At 51.1% G+C, this 16,892-nt stretch overlaps 1 protein-coding gene across 3 annotated transcripts in view; it reads right to left on the bottom strand.

Annotated features, from left to right (window-relative positions):
• HK2 (hexokinase 2) overlaps positions 1 to 16,892 on the bottom strand; it is a 63,124-nt gene that overhangs the window by 11,585 nt on the left and 34,647 nt on the right. For 2 of the 3 annotated variants that reach the window (XM_072937451.1, XM_072937452.1), the window contains 9 exons: positions 14,481 to 14,629; positions 9,014 to 9,133; positions 8,321 to 8,416; positions 7,226 to 7,325; positions 6,731 to 6,914; positions 4,394 to 4,549; positions 2,898 to 3,131; positions 1,693 to 1,997; positions 207 to 355 (listed from right to left, as the gene is read on the bottom strand). In XM_072937451.1, coding sequence (XP_072793552.1) covers positions 207 to 355; positions 1,693 to 1,997; positions 2,898 to 3,131; positions 4,394 to 4,549; positions 6,731 to 6,914; positions 7,226 to 7,325; positions 8,321 to 8,416; positions 9,014 to 9,133; positions 14,481 to 14,629 — 1,493 coding nt within the window. Of the gene's footprint in view, positions 1 to 206; positions 356 to 1,692; positions 1,998 to 2,897; positions 3,132 to 4,393; positions 4,550 to 6,730; positions 6,915 to 7,225; positions 7,326 to 8,320; positions 8,417 to 9,013; positions 9,134 to 14,480; positions 14,630 to 15,623; positions 15,826 to 16,892 lie in introns of those variants that run through there. The other variant, XM_072937453.1, reaches the window with a different exon arrangement.

The following is a 16,892-nucleotide window of genomic DNA, read 5'->3' as shown; positions in this document are numbered from 1 at the left end:
GCAGGCTGCCCCCTGAGCACGACCAGCCTGGGGCCTCCACCCAGGAGGTACGCTAGCTCGGCACATGCAAACCTCAGTAAAGGCCAGCCCAGGGCCCTGGCCCGCCGAGCCCTCCCTGGGAACACGGGGGAGCAGAGAAAGCACTGTCCTCCCTGGCGAGAAGGGGGTGTCCCCGGGGGCCCCCACCCGCGGTGCCGCCGCCTCACCTCGTCCCCTGTGCCGTGCATGACCTCCTGCGGGATGGAGTAGATCTTGTTGTGCATCTCCACTCCGCGCCGCTTCCCATTCCGCACGCGCACCAGCAGGACTCGGAAGTTGGTGCCTCCCAGGTCCAAGGCCAGGAAGTCACCTTTCTCTGGAAAATAAGCCCAGGAAGATGATGCACTGGGGCCAGACAGCGACCGTCTAAAGCACCGTCCCCTCACGGGGAGCTCTCCCCGGCGGCCCTGGGCAGCCCCGGGGCGGGGTCTGCGAGCGCCACCTAACGGTAAAGACAGTAAGGCCCCCCGGGGACCAGAGACCCGCGGGCTCTTTAGTGGTTCTCGAATGATGTCAAGTGGAGGGACCTCAGGAGTCCCCAAAAGCCCCAGAACACAGGAAGGAAATGGTGACACAGTAACTCAAAAATATCCAAACGCACAATCTGTGCTAAATCAGAGGCCGCCTTCTGTTAGGGTCTAGAATACAGAAGCAACAGCAGAGTCCAGCTCTTTAAAGGGAACTGAAGGAAAATCTTTCTGAATGGGGAAACCCTCCTTTGCAGGACAGTCACAATGCACTACGTGCCTCACACACAGGCTCTATGCAACCCTCAGAGGGAGGCGCTGCATTCCCCTCTGATGGCAGAGCAAGGCCTGGCTGAGCTGTATGGAGTCAGTCACTGGCTCAGGGCCACACAGCCAGGATTGGGTGGAGCCAGGACCAAGCCCCAGTCTCCAGTTCTGAAACCTGGACCAGCCGAGCTACACTGGCCTGCTCAAGAGTCATTTTTCTGAATTGGAAAAAGACCTCCATTACTTGGATTGCAAGACTTACAGTAAGGAGTCAGCCATCTTTTCCTGTAAAGGGCTGAGCAGTAACCATCTTGGGCCTTCTGAGCAATTGTCTGTTGCAATCATACAACTTTGCCATGGCAGCACAAAGCAGCCACAAAGGCCATACTTATGCAATGGACTTGGCTATGTACTAATAAAACTTTATTTAAAACAATAAGCAGTGGGCCAGATTTAGCCCCTGGACTTTAATTTGCCAACCCTTGACCCTGGAACCAAAATTCCTGGCTTTGAATCCCAGCTCTGCCATCTCCCAGCTGTGTGAAGAGGTTTCTTAATTTCTTGGTGCCTAAGTTTTGTGCAAAATATTCATAGCTCATTAGCAAACCAAATTAACTACCAATCTCTATTAACAGGTGAAGATTAAATGAATTAATATGTGTAAGCTGCTTAGAGACGTGTTTGACACAGAGGAAGCATTCATGAAGTATTTACATATTAGTACTGTTCAGATTTTAGCAGAGGAATGCCTTGGTTGAGCTCACTGGTCATTAGAATTTCCCAGGACTAGAGCCGAAAAAAACATGTTTAACTGTCTGGTCCAAGCACCCAGCGCTGAGGCTCAGGGAGTCCTCCCGGAGTGTTCAGCATCAGGACAGAGGCCCACCGTGGTGAGCCGGGTGGCTGCCCCGCCACATACCTGTGCCATCAGGGGTGGCACACACGTAGGTGGGCAGCATCTTGACGGGGGCAACAGCATGAGTCTCCTTGCTCAGACCTCGCTCCATTTCTTCCTTCATCCTCCTCTTGACCTCCAGCAGCTGCTCGCGGCTCAGCTTCAGAGACTCCAGGGTCTTCTGGCGGGCTCGGTGCTGATCGGCCAGCCGGTAGGCCACTGCTGTCACCATGGCAGCCCCCTTGCCGCTGCCATCCTCAGAGCGGAGGAAGCGGATGTCACAGTCAGGCACCAGGCGCCGTACGGTCTTGTGAAGACGCTTGGCAAAACTACAGTCACAGAAGCAGTGTCCACAGTTAGGGTCAGTGGTACCCTAATATCCTTTCCCTATCTTCTTTCCTGAGTAAGGGGTGACTGTCTAAAAGCTCAGATATTCAACTGTGGCCACCCAGCTAAAAGGAAAAGCCCCTTCTGGGAAGCCATTATCTCCTGCGTGCAGTCACGGAAGACCTCCCCCCGTTCCCACAGGCCACAGCCCCTCTGCCCAACTTAGTGGTTCTTTGATGGGGCAGCCCAGGGAAACCAGGTGATTCTGACACCAACTACTGTTCACGTTTCATTGCTCATTTCATTGGATGCTGCCGAGGAAAGGCCCAGAAAGGAAAAAGTCGAAACGCTCTTCTTAACTTTGGCCCCTAAAGTTTCTGAAGCACTGGATGAGGAGACCAGGGAATGGAAGGGCTGAGACCTTCTGCACCGACCTTCAGCTAATGGAGGCCCACTGATGGGGCACTCATGCGAGGTGAAAATGATGGGACGGTAAATGGGCACAAGAGAGATATCCTGCAGGTCCCAGCTGAAATTTGAATATTCTAGCCCTTATGACCAAAGGATCAAAACGTGGAGCGTAGAGCAGGATTACCTCAATAGCCAAGTGAATAAAAAAAAAAAAAAGAGGGTGGCAGAAAGTGATCCCAAATACCAGGAGAGCTTTGAGTAGACCCCTGGTCATTGGCAGCCTTCAGAAATCGCCTCCACCCACACCAAGGACGATGCACTCCCAGCCCCCACCTGCCCAACTGGGAACTTTTCTTCTACCAAGAACCTCAACGCTGTGGTCCATCTCCACCAGCCCACAATGCAAAACAGAGTTTCCAGGGAGTCCAGACTGGCGAGTCTCCCCCCGCCCTGAGAGCTCTGTCACTGGGGGCCCCGGCATGCCGGCTCACTGTGGGTGCTTCTTGTAGACAGAGCCGTCCACCCCGATGGTGGAGCGCAGCCGCTCCGCGTCTTTGTTCTCCTTGATGCGCCGCAGCACGGCCGCCAGCGTGGCTGCACACAGGCTGGCCGAGCGTGTGGACACGATCTGGCAGACCCGGTGAGTGGCCACGCAGTCCTCCTGGGTCGGGTCCAGGCCCAGCCGCATCAGGATCTCGCGGGCCTTCTGGATGCCATCCTTCTCCCTGGGAAACAGAGACAGCACGTGGGCAGGTGCCGCCTGCTGTGGCCAGGGGGAGGGGGCCATGCAGGCTGGCAGGGAAGGCCCACAGCGGCAGCAGACGCCCTTCCCCGGTGAGGGCAGACGCCCACCTCACTGCTCTGCCTGCACCTTGAGGGGGCTGAACCAGGAGGAGGGGAAACACAAGCCAAGCTGCTCTCCCAGACACACACATGCACACAGAGTACTTCCGGTGCCCCTTGCTCCGGACGCTCCTAACTTTTCTCACGCACGTACTATGTAGGGACAAGGCCCTTTTCTTGGGGCTTGAAACACCAAGTTGTGTGTGAGCTCACTTGTGCTCAGGTCAGAGGGAATGGTGCCCACTGAGCTGAGCAGCCCACCCCATTTCCTCTCTATAAAGTAATCAGAGTCTGTTACACATCACAACAGAGTCATCACTGCTTTAAGTTGTGTCTAAAGACGGTGAGAAAGGGCACTCTTCTTAGTGGAACTGAGTGCCTCACAAATATGACTCCTTTTATCCCCTCTGAGCTTTACAAGGAGGCACAGTTCCTTCAAGAATTCTACTTAGTCACTGGAACGGTCTCACTGCTCCCCTGAGCACCAGAATCACCTCCTCTCCACCATCTGGTCCCTGAAACAACAAAGCCTCCTCAAGCGACAAGTGGAAGGTCTCAGGGAGAGGAAACTCGGCCCAGCTCTTTGGATATTGTTAATTGAAAAACAAAAAATCAGGCCATCTTCACACCCACGCCTGCTGCTCTGTGAAAATGCAGGCCTCAGCTCTACCTTTTAGAACTAAATGGGTCCATCTCAGTGTCGTCCAAGGACCGATTTTTCTGTCATGAAGCAGGGGGTCAGGACAGAGCCCTTTTTGAAACTCGCCAATAGGGAATGAAATGTCAGAGCTTCGGGAGGAGGGAAAGGAAGTAGATGCAAGGGAGCAGTTAAGAGGCCCACTGGGCGCCTCTAGCACTAAGCTGAGGCCCCTCTGCCAGGCAGGAAGACAGGTGCAAAAGCACAGGTCCCTGCATGGGGGCCGGGTGTCCCCAGGGACCCCGAGTCACTTTGGTAGGCAGCACGTTCAACACAGACGAGCGTGGAGACTACCCGGCAAGTGACATCGAGCCGTAGGCCCACCGTGGCCCACGCCGGGTAAGACCCTCCCGTCATCCACATTTGAAGGGTGCCTCTTCCTCACTCCCCAGACTGCCTGTCCGCCCTTCTGAAGACCCAGTGAACAGAGAAGGGCCCACAGCTTACCCTTCAATATCTGAAACATCCTTGGTCTCAAAGTGGCCTGTGGCGAGGAGTTCAGGGCTGAGCTTCCCCCCAAAAAGCAGCTCCTCCTTGGCCATCTTCACTAGAATAAGCCTCACCAGCTCCCCCATATACATTCCACTGATCATCTTCTCAAATCTGCAGGGAGATACACATATATATATGCATTCCTGGGACACTGTGCTGAACATCAGAAACTGACACATTGTAACTGACTGTATGTCAATTTAAGAAAAAAAAAAGGAACTCTTATGTAGAACCTCAATATTTATTTACAGGGTGGGGGGATGATCTGATTAAATCTGAGGCCCAGGCCCAGCAACTTATCACCTCACATAGCCCTTCCCTTCACAGGCCACTTGTGGATTCCTGAGAAAACTGTGAAAACCTGGGACGGGAGGAGAATGGCGCAAAGGTAGGTGGGCAGGTCGGGGCAGGTGAGAAGGACCTTAAATGGTCTTGGCAATCTGAGGCAGGCTGGAAGCTTCCAAGCAGGCAGGTGACAAATAGCTGAGAGGGCAGCTGGGTAATTTATTTTTGTCAACACTAGGTGACACTGTTTTCTTTAGAAGACACTGGCTCAGACTATGTAACAGGAGAAAGCAAATCCTCACAATTCTTTCTAGCCAAAAAGGCTCTTTCTTGGTATCTTAGAAAGATACCAAGGGTCCTGGAGAGAGAAGGCAGTCGGGCTTCTGGACACTAACACACCAGCCTTCAGGGAGGAGGCCCAGACAGGGGTGTGGAAGGGATTCCAGTGTCACCAGGTGTGAAATACAAGAGGGGAGGCCGGACCCTCAGGAAGCGACCTGCTCAAGACCGAAGGCTGGGAGCTAAGTGCACAACTGACCAAGTGCTCGAGCAGAAGGTTTGTTTGCAACGTCTACGCACCAGCACGGGCACACTGCCCCGCTTCAACAGTGAGAATTCGTGTGTCTGCTTTTGCACCTTCTCCCAGAGCAGTTGGTTCTATGAGACCGAGGGGAGGGGGCCAGTGGGGCTCTGCAGTGTGGCTAATAAAAACTCTTATTTCACTTTGCTAGTATGTATGTATGTATGTATGTATGTGTTTATATTTTTATTTTTTTGTTTTTTAAAACATTCTTTGTTTCAGTCAAGGCTTGGAAAATATTTATCTAGAAACATATAAAGAGTGAAGAAAAGTTCCCACTCAGCCCAACTTCAGGGACAGCTGACACATTGGTATATATCCTCCCAGCGTATTTTTTGCTTTGCTTTGCTTTGAGCAGCTTTTCAGTCCATAAAATTTCTCACTAGCCATGGCCAGCTCAGCCAGTCGCCTATGGAAGTTCCAAGTAAATGGGCTAACATTTCCACGTGTGAGAGAAGCTTGTGACTTAAATAAACTATGCTTTCAGGAAGCAAGGAAAACCCCTTCCCCCCATAAAGAAAAAGGTTCTTTTTTACAAAGCTGGTTTATAGGGGTAGAGTTTCCCCTCTAAGTGGGGATCAGTGGTGAAAGGTTCTCTGCAACAGTCGCAGCACCAGTAAGACCAGAGAGGGCCTGATTGCTCAAAACATTTTGTAACTGCCTTCAGAGCTTACAGCAACCCCTGTTTCAGGATCTTTAGTAAGGACATTGGGCAAACGTCTGTGAGAGTGAGATAATGTCTTGTAAGAGTCAAAAGTAACTAATAACCAAGTCTGACCAGGCTGGAGAATGTAACATTCAGGGTCCAAAATGCTACGGTCCCTCCTCCAGTCCACTCCAGGGCCCAGGCTGGACCACAGGTCCAGAGAAGGTGGCCAAAGGGGCTCCTTAAAACCAACTTTTCCACAGGCCTTGGGTCTGTCTCCAGCTGGGTCGGGAGGCCCTGGGGCCCCTGGGACCTGGCCTAGCTCACAGGCAGCCCTGCCAGGGGTCTGAGTCAGAGCCTCAGCCAGTGCTTAGGAGCCAACGGTCACAGCCCCATCGTCCGGGCAGTGACGGGGGTGGGAGCTTTGAAAGGAGCATTCAGACACCTAATCTTGGCCATCTCAACGTGACTTTTCTTACTTGGAGCACAGACTGTTTCTATGGGCAACTCATAAACGGAAGGCGGCATGAAAGAGCAGGGCCACACACGTAGTAGACTACGACCTCCTAAAATGACAGCTCTGAGAGACGCAGCCAAATCATTACCTATAATCCAGTCTGTCTGCCTGCACGACATTCCTGCAACCAGGGCGCAGGTGCCTTGGCAACTTTGGGGGGAGGGGTGGTGCTATAAGACTACATATAAAGTGAAGCCGAGAACCACCCTCCACCTCAGCTCCTGAGCCACCCCCAAGCCCGCCGCCCGCAGGGGGCCTGCTCACAGCTGCTTCCCGGGGTTCAGAGAGCCCATGTCGATCTCCTGGTCAAACTCGGTGCGGATGTCGTCCAGCGCGCCATCATCCCCAAAGGCCCCCCACTCCATGTTGATGCACATCCGCCCCTCGTCGCCCTCCACCGTGTCGATGTGGCGCATCTCCTCCATGTAGCAGGCATTGCTGCCCGTGCCTGGATGACACAGGGGACTGCTCAGCACCGTCCTCCCCCAGCCCCCAGTGCCCATCTTGTACCACTGTCCTGAGACTGCCTAGGGGCGCTGGTGGTCCTCGGTGCAGACTCCTGGGGCATCCCAACACGGTCCAACCCAGCACCACCCCCAACTCCACAAGTCCTGGCTCAGCCCTCCAAAGTGACTGCATCATTAGCTTCTAATATGAATTACCGAGGAACACCCAGGCCTTGGATCCCTCCTCGTCTCCAGCCCACCCCCACCCACACCCACGGGCCGGCACTGGCCCTCACACCCAGTGCTCACGCACCCACAATGAGACCGATCTCGCAGTTCTGGTCATCGTAACCACAGGTCATCATGGTCCCCACTGTGTCGTTCACCACAGCCACAATGTCGATATCAAAGTCCTGCAGGGATGAAAGAGGGGCTCTGTCTTTCACCGACACAGAAAGGTTACAGACATGAAGACAGAGCACGGGAAGACACACAGCTCAAGTGCGCAGGGCTGCCCTCACTGACCCTGCTCAAAGCCAAAGAAGGTTAGAGCTGGAAATCAGGTCCAGAGCCCGTCTACCAGCAGCATCTCGCTTCCCACCTGCTTGTCCTCACCACGGAGGACCTAGAGCAGTCCAGCACACAGCATCCCTGTGCTGGGAAGAGCCCGTCTTGTCATCCTTGACTTCCTCTCATTCTCTTTCTTCTTTTCTTTCTCTCTGTCCCTCCCTCCCTCCTTCCCAGAAGGTCTTGTGTGACAAGACCTGTATCATGTCCTTTCTCTGCCCCATTCCACCCTCATACCAAGAGCACCCCCACTTTCTTGTTTGAAAATGACATTCAAGTCTCATTCAGGTTAAGAGCTAAAGGGTTCTTCTTGCACCAAGGCTAAGACTCGTTATCCATCATGCTAATCTGAAGGCCCCAAAGGCATCTGATCAGTGACCCGGAGGTCACCGGGGTGCTAACTCTGTCAATATAGGTATGTCATTCTGCAGCACACCTTAAACTTACACAGAGCTGTATCTCAATAAAACTGGAAGAAAAAAAGAAAAAAAAAGATAAGATTATTGGGTAAAAATAGCAGAGGAGAAAAGAAGACCTCTCCTTAAGAATCACAAAAGGGGGAGGGGATAGTTCAGTGGAGTAGAGCGTGTGCTTAGCATGTACAAGGTCCTGGGTTCAATCCCCAGTACCTCTGTTAAAAAATATGTATTTTTTTAAATAAATAAATAAACCTCATGACCTCCCCCAACGAAAAACAAGTTAAAAAAAAAAAAAGAATCACAAAAGATTCTCATGCTGATTTGAGGGCAGAGAGGGAAAGACTTCAGAGTGGGCCCCAAAGAATGAAAAGTGCTTCCAGTCCCCAAGCTCCTGTCTGCCCATCTCTGCTGCCACCACTCACCCCTCTTCTCTGGATGGCCTTCCGGATCAGAGTGACCACATCTTTCCCTTCCACACCACTGGACTTGAACCCCTTGGTCCACGAAACCAGGAAACTCTGGAAAAGGAACAAGGAATATTGATTCCACACAAAACTCAGGCCACGCCCCTCTAACAACCATCATTAGGACCCCTCTGCCATGAGGCTAAACAGGTCATGACTGAATTTGTGTATTGCTTCCTGTCTAGCCTAGGAAGGAGAAACTCGGTCAAAGACCAAGAAAAGAGATTAAATGAATGATTTACTGCCCTGAGAAGTGGAAGCAGCAGGCTACTGAGCTGCCAAAATAAGATGCTCGTTTCCAAACATCCCTAACTGTCAAGGGTCCTTATCACAGCACTTCAGAACAAAGGCGTCCCTGACGCACTTCTCATTCCTGTTTCCCTAAGAGGAATAAGGGTAATGTGCAATGTATGTGGGGTTGCACATTGTCATTTGAGGGGAGAGTGATAAAGACCCCCCTTCTCTGGTGCCTCTTTAGCATCCCCCCAACACACACCTACACACATGCACCCAGCAATACTCAAACGTTGTCCACAGCATCCATCAGAGCCACCCCCTACACCACAGTAGCAGGTGGCTGAGAGTTCTTCCCAGTCCTTCCTCCCAGCCCAAAGAATGCAGCAACAAAAGTGTCTGAAGAATTCATCTTACCTCGTCTAGTTTTGTTTGGATGCAGGGAAATGAGAAGGTAAAACCCAAAGGGAGCTTCTTGTCTTTGATCTGTAGCTTCTCCATGAAGTTAGCCAGGCATTCAGCAATGTGGTCAAACAGCTAAGGGCACACAACACAGGAAGATGAGCAGGGAGGCAGAACGGTAGAGAGATTAAGAGCGGGGACTTTCGGCTCAGAAAGGAACTAGCTGAATGTGTGCAGGATATGCATTCCTTCTGAGGCTTTAATTTGTTCATCTGTGAAATGGGGGTGATAACTGTACATGCCCATGAGCTCCCAAAAGGATTAAGTGAGTTAATACATATAAGGCCTTAACACCAGCTAATGATTATTAAATACTGCCTGCTACTTAAGGCCTTTATCCAAACCACCATCAAAATAATCCGATGAGGCAGGGGAAATCACAGCCAAAGCCAATCAGACGGTCATCGCAGGCCCTGGGAACAGAACATCCTTTGGTGGCTCTGTCAGAACCTCCCTTGACATGGGTGCACAGCTGACTGTCTTACCAGAAAGGGCAGCCCATCTCACTGCCAAGAAGTGTTTTAGCCTCCTTGTCTTGTGTGACTGGGGGAGGGGACGGGACATTCTCTGTTGGCATTCTATAAACGAACTTCACAAAAATAAGTAACTTTTATATTTTTCCTCCATTCTAGAAAACTAATTTCCTGGGGACAATTCAAAGAAGTTATCGTTGTTTTTCTGACTTCAACATGGAATATCCAGTGAGTCCATAAAGGGCGCTGAAGAATAAATAGGGTTTGGGGGATGGACAGCCTCCCACCTGTGACTATTCTAAGCAGGACCAAAAGCTCCTGGGGAAAACCTTAAACCTAAAAAAAAAGCTGTAATCACAATTACCCCACAAAGCCCACAGCCCCGTGGCTTCCTTCTTGCCCACTCAGCATTCCCAAAGAGAAGTTGGTGACCACTCCAGACACGCAGAGGCTGAGAGCAGGAGCATTCTGGTACAAAAAGGAAGCAAAAGTCAAAGAGACTGAGCAGATTCCAAGGGCCAGGTTGACCAGATGGCAAAATCGAGAAACCAAGGGAGGTTAACAAGGACAATATTCGTTTTTCTCTCCAGGCAGAAGCAAAAAAGTTTCCACTAAATCAGGGCTTCCCAAAATGTGGTCCACTGCAGCATCACCATGTTCTAAAGGCAAATTCTACGGCCCAAACGAAAACCTGCTGAATCAGAAATGGTTGAGAGGTGCACTGGCTCCCCAGATGTCTCGGGTATGCTCAGTGGGAGGGATCGGGGAAGACGAGGCCACCGCCATCTAGAAGGCGGCCGGCTGTAACTGAACTTCCTGCATCAGTCCTGGCCATTTGTTGGACCACGTGCAAAATTAACCTCAGCTGATGCTGAAACGCTCAATCTCCAAACCAAAACATTCTCAAGAGCAAAGGCTGGGCAATGTCAGGGTTCTCTCACTGAGAAGACCCCCAAAGCACCGGTGCCAGCTCCCTGGAGCAGAGGTCAAGTCTTTTAATATGTAAATAGGATTTCTAGATAGATATTCAGCAAGTTCTACTCTTCTGTTTGGAAGCCGATCAGAGACAAAATTTATAATAGAGTTAAACAAATTGCCAGCATCCTCTTCCTGGTTCTCTAGTCAAAATGGTCTTTAACACAATAGATCTTTTCTTCCTTAACTTTAATTTTTTTTTTAGTACAATAGATCTTATCCAAAAAATAAGGGAGTTGCAGAAGCTGCGCAAAGAGATAAGGCCAATCATCAGAGGTGGGGGGCGGGGAGCCAAATGGTTCCCCCTACTCAGCCCCGATCACTGCTCTTTCCAACTGCACTACCAACAGGGGGAGGCAGAAAGAAAAGAGGCAGTGAAGAGGCATTAATTAATGTGTTGCCCCATATAGCAGCCATGAGAACTCTGCGGCTATGTCAACTAATTAGAATTTTTAGGGAACCTGGTGCTAAACCATTCCTAGATGACCTGTGTCTGGGTCGGGTATTCGTACACAGCACAGCAGCTTCCTCCCTGCGATCTACTGAACGTCAGCCCTCGACACAAGGGTTTGGAGAGAAAAGAAAACATTTTTAAAAAGAAAACTAAGATTTTTTTTAAAAAAAATGAATTAAAAAAAATTAAAAAGTCACTTCCTCAATCACACTAGTTGTATGTCAAGTGCTCAGTGCTACAGGCAGCTGGGAGCTGCCTCACCACACAGGGCAGATACCGAATATTCCACTACTGCGAAACGTTGTACCGGGCGGTGCTGGGTGTGAATAATCTGCAGCTCTTTAAAAGTGGGGAAAAGGAGACCATCTACTTCCTTTACTGGAAGACTACTCCTTTCCTGTTAGCTGGTGATCTAAGGGTAAGATACGGGAAGAAAGAGCTAACACCCTTCTGCCATAAAAAGGCTCAAAGGGCATCATCTTCTCGATAGGTTTCCTTTTCCTTATTGGTCTCAGAATCTGCTCACCCTCCTTCCCAGGACACACTTATAGCAAATTGCTATTACAATTTGCAATTCACTGCTCTCCAGTGGAATTCCATGCGTCAGGAGACAGATTTTGTCCAGGGACCCCCCCTGCCCAGGTTCACAGGCCTTCAGAAACCTCTGCAAAGCTCTGAGTTTTTGGTCTCGGTTTTAACTAAACTTTATTTTTTAAATCCATTTGTTTCCTCTAATTAAAAGATTGATACCTAAGATTTAATTTAAAAAAAAGGAAAGGAAAAAGGAATGTAGCGCCAGTAATCCCACCACTGAAACAGCCGCTGTGAGTTTCTTCCCATCTTTATACCAAGTGTTCTCTGCTGCTTTAGGACAATAGAGATCTTTCCCTTCCAGGATTAAGCACCTATATTTTCTAGTTTTCTTTGTTTCACTTTTTATATAGCATTTTTCCCCATTTATTTGAAGGCTTTTTAATATCACAATAGTTTCATAGTTTCTTCCGGAACGGTCTCAGATTTTTCCTGGACTGAAACATTTTGTTTTTATATACTGGGGCTGTGTGACGACCTCAGCAGCGCTCAAATCCCACAGTCCCAGGGACTTAGCCTTCCTTGTCCAACCCCAGCATTAAAACAAGGAAAGTAGTAGGTTTACCCTGAGGGCCACCCCCAAGGACATGGAAAGGGTCTAAAAATATCTCCCCCACGTGTTCTATTCTTGGTCCAAAATTCCTTTCCCAGGAGGTGGCCTGCTGTGGCGGGAAGAATAGTGCACTAGGGATGAGAAGGGCCACCCCTTCCAAGCTCTGAGTCTCAAGAGGAAGACTGTCTTACTTGGATTTCATTTCCTCCATTCACCCTTTGATTGAGTGCATAGTAGGCACAATAAACTGCAGCAGGAAGAGCCAGCGCTCAAGCCGAGAGTGATCCCTGTAGCCGAGAATGATCCCTGTAACGGAGAGTGATCCCTATAATGGAGAGTGATCCCTATAGCCGAGAGTGATCCCTGTAGCTGAGAGTGATCCCTGTAGCTGTTCTAATATCCAGGAATGTCTTCAGTGGTTCCTATCCATGGGCTGAAGGCAGCTAGAGAAGGAGTAGAAAGAACATCCCAAGGGAGCTTTTGCAGAGCCAGTGAAAGGGGACACCTAAGAGCAGAGAACAATGGCCGGACCTGCGGCCATCTCCCACCAGCCGGAGACCCCTGGTGTGGTGGCGGCAATGCGCCCTCTGTAGGAGGGCTCTCTGGGGGCACTCTCGAGAGGCGGAGACTGCCCTGCAGGATCTCCTGTCTCCAGAAGCATCAGCCCCTTTGGGGAGTTCTTCCTACTTTGGAAGCAGGGACAGGTAGTCGGGACCCAGGACCACCACGTTCCTAATTCCAGGTAGCACCACCATTCCCACAGACCACATCACGTGGCCTAAAAAGTGGAAGGAGCCCCCAAGAGTTGCACAAACAAGCTCCAATCATAGGGATCTGCTTTGTGTCTTGCCTCTGGCCCCTCCCACTCCTGTAAGGCCAAGTCACTCAGTCTTTCAAAGCCCAATTCCACAACTGTAAAGTGGAAACACAGGTGCACTCAGCCTTAGGGCTAGTATGAGGATAAAATGAGAAAATCCACACAAAGCGCTTTTGCTCAGCCTGACGCACAACAGGTTATCTGTGTCAGCCCCTCCTCCTGATGGTTCTCATCCACTTCAACACAACATGTATTACTTTCTCTTTTTTTAAAATTGTTTTTCTTTTCTTTTTCTTCTGCGGGGGTGGTAAATAGGTTTTATTTAATTAATTTATCTTTTAACGGAGGTACTGGGGATTGAACCCAGGACCTCGGGCATACTAAGCATGCACTCTACCACTGAGCTATGCCCTGCCCCCCAACACTTGTTACTTTCTGTGGGTGGGTATGTATGTCTTGGTGGTCCAGCTGGGCTTGAAGCCCTGGAAGGGAGGGACCAGGGCTTTAATTCCCAGCAAGGATCAGTGGCCCAATGCCTAGGCGATGCTCAGTACACGTCTAGACACTATTGTGATGGCAATTTCATACTTGCTCATTTTCTTCTAGCTATTACTGAAAGGATTCTTAGTTGGATTTCACGTTTCTTCTCCATCTGCTCTTTTACTGTGTGTCCTGAGTACAAAATGTGGCTCTGGAGGCCACGGAGATGCGGGGATGAGTAGGCATGATTGGGGCTGGTGCGGAAGCACATGGCACCACTGCAGTGCTGGCAGGACAGACACCCCAAAGCTGGAGTTTAGTGTTTTTCTCAACAGACTCCCACCCCTCTGTGCAAAACCTCTTCTGCTTTAAAAGGTCAAAAAGAGAAACAGAGCGCAATAACCAAAAAAGGCAAAGGGGCACGTTCCATTTTCAGGCCATGTTATGCTAACACCTGTGAGTCGGGGGGCTGTAGAATGAGCACCATGGCCAGTGACAGTGTCGAGCCAATCATGTGCTCTACTGACGTGCTCGTCAATGACACCACTGACCGTTAGGTGTCTGGGTGTGTTGGCCCAGCCTCCTGACAGCAGGCTTTCCTCAATAACCAGCACACGCAAGCAGGCCTCAAATCAGATGGAAGATCAAAATCCCTCCCATGTTTGAAATTTGCACCTCTTTGGGGGAAGTGATGGGAATGTTCCGTATCTTGATTGTGGTGGTGGCTTCATACGTGTACACGTCTACCACAATTCATCAAACTGTACCTCTGAAATATGTGTAGTTTACTTTACAGAAATTAAACCACAATAAAGTTGTAAAAAAGGAAAAATCTCTCCCACAGAAGCACATCCAGACCCAGGGGCTTCATTCACATGCTCCCTGCCCTCTGGTCACGTGCACCCCTCCAGATGGAGGCCCCCTACCTAGCCTCCAGGCGTGGAAGGGGGGCACCAGGCAAAGAGAGGATGGGAAACCCGAGCCTCAGTCAGGGTCTCCCTCTTCTGGACCACAGAGAAGGAGCGGCCTCTGCTCCCTGGGGCCCAGAGCCCGGGGCCATCCTGAGAGAATGGTCATACCTGTGTGCCGCTGCCACGCATGATGTCCTCGGGGATGGCGTAGATCTGGTTCTTCATCTCCACCTTCTGGAGCCCATTGTCCGTGACTTTCACCCAAAGCACCCGGAAGTTGGTCCCTCCGAGGTCCAGAGCCAGGAACTCTCCATGCTCTGCAGAGAAAAGAGCCACTGTTGGTTCAAGAAAGACAAGGTGTAACTGTTTCCCAGAGACCAAAACTTAAAATCTAAGAATCCGCCACAAACCCTGGTCACCTCCAGGCGATGAGGTGGCCAGCAGGTCTTCCCTTTGTCTGTACATCTTAATGTATTGCTGGTTCCTTTCCCTAATGCCAAGCATATCACTTCTAGAATTCACGTGAACAATGAGACAATGTCATAGCCAGCAATGGGAATGCCCACCCATCGCAAGAGCTGACTATTTCCCGAGGGCCTTCAGCCAAGTCCTCACCGAGCTCCCAGGGCCCATCACCGCCGCACCAGGAGACCATGCCTCGGCTTTGTTCTTCACAACCCCCGGGACACCCAACAGGCCGCTACAAGCTTGCGGGCCCCTGGGCCTTCTGCCCAATTACGACCCCTGTACAAAATTCACTCTTTAATGTTTGTATACAGTGATGGCAACGTCCCTGGCTGGGCAGGATGAGAGGGTCACGTGATGGAGTGGAATGGGATCTAGCTGGCTATGAATAAAGTAGCCGAGCAAATAAGTCAAGCAGGTGCCCCTGACCCTCCAAAAAAAGACTCCAGGCTTATTCAAATGTGATAGAATACTGACCTAAGAGTATTTACGACAAGAGTCAGGCCACTCAGCTGTGCCACTCAGACAAGCCACAGCGCTGAGATGGAGCCGGCAGAGGGAGATGCCACGGACCCAGGTGGGTCAAGATCTCAGGTGTCACCAGGGAGGCACCGTCCAGTCCCCCCAGGAAACAAGCAGTGCAGAACAGGAAACATCCAGATTCCAGACAATAGTAGCAGTTAATGGGACATGCACCATTGTATGGCCCAGAATGAAAGTGCTGAAGAGGCCAGAGCCAGGGCTGGGGCTGGGGCTGGGGCTGGGATGCGGGCAAGGGCTGGGGCACAAGATCCACTCAGCAGCCTCCTCCACCAGTAGTGGCTCCACCAGCGCCCTGCCACACACCTGCTGGAACAGCCAGGATCCTTTCCTGCAGGATTCTCTCACTGGCATGTCTGTCAACACTCGGCCCCCTCCTGATGGGACACTGGCACTGAAGTAAGGGAGAACGGATCAGAGGGCCAGGGCAGTGCTCTGACCACATGACACAAGAACTGCTCTGACCCAGGTCCTCTCAGCTGCAGTAACTGGCCCTGCGAAAAGCTACCTCTCCCAGGCTCCCTGAGGGCGCTACCCACAGGCTGTAGTCAGAGGAGCAACATGGGGTGGTCATATCCACCCACGATGCCATGGGGACTTGTCTCTGCACAACCATGGTCTGGTGGGAATGACCACAGAGACTGGGCCTGGAGCCCACGTTACCCACGTCAGAACTCCAGCCCCCTTTTGGCTGCAGCAAACTCCTGAGCCTCGGAGACTCGGCAGCCTCATCTCTAAAATGGGAACATCATACCTCATGTGGCTGATGTGAGGAGGAGAACCAGGTAACGTGCCTCAAGCACCCAGCACAGTGCCAAGAACTTAACACACTCACAATAAGTACTAGAAGCTCCCCATCTGGGGTCTCAGCAAACACCGCCAGACACCCACATTTGAGTCTCCCAGGCCCAGTGTTAGGGCTGCCTCTCAGACTGATAAAGTAAAAGCAGCTCTGACAGGGAAGACTGAAGAAGGCTGTCCAAGAAAAGCCATTGGAATCTTCCCCAGTGACTTCAGCATTCCTCCTCAGGGGTACTCATTTTCCATCCCTTCCCTGGCACCTGGAGGTCCCCCCACCCCTCCAGCTACAGTTGTTAGATAACTGGGGTGGCCTCAACCCCATCCAGGGTGACTTGTGCCCCTTTTGTGGCCATGGGTGACTTTTCCAGGCACTCCTGTTCTGAGCCTCCCCTACGAGTGGGACGTCAGCCAGTTTGTAGGGAAAACTATGTGGTGGTTGTCATGGGGGATGAAAAGGAAATCAAAGAAGAACCGCCTGCATCAGCACTCTGCAGCCCAGGACACGTGCAATCTGCTGAATCGGTGGCCACGGGGGATTGAGGCGGCTGAGGCTGCCCCCGGTTGGTCAGGAGTCAAGGCCAGCCCAGCTGGATTCACTGAAGGGGACAGCTCCATCAAGAATGGCAGTTTTGCAGTATCTGCTGATGGGCTGAAGGGAAACCACAAATAATAAAGTGCTGCTGATAATTCTGTGCCCAGGAAGGAATGTCACGCCTCCCTCTCTTTTCAGACTCTATCAAAACAGACATTCGTCTGCATCCCTCCTCCCAGGCG

The sequence above is a fragment of the Vicugna pacos genome, chromosome 15 (genome assembly GCF_048564905.1).
Source record: "Vicugna pacos chromosome 15, VicPac4, whole genome shotgun sequence".
Taxonomy (NCBI): Eukaryota; Metazoa; Chordata; class Mammalia; order Artiodactyla; family Camelidae; genus Vicugna; species Vicugna pacos.
The sequence above is the reverse complement of the archived record's forward strand: the minus strand, read 5'-3'. Positions and strand labels throughout refer to the sequence as shown.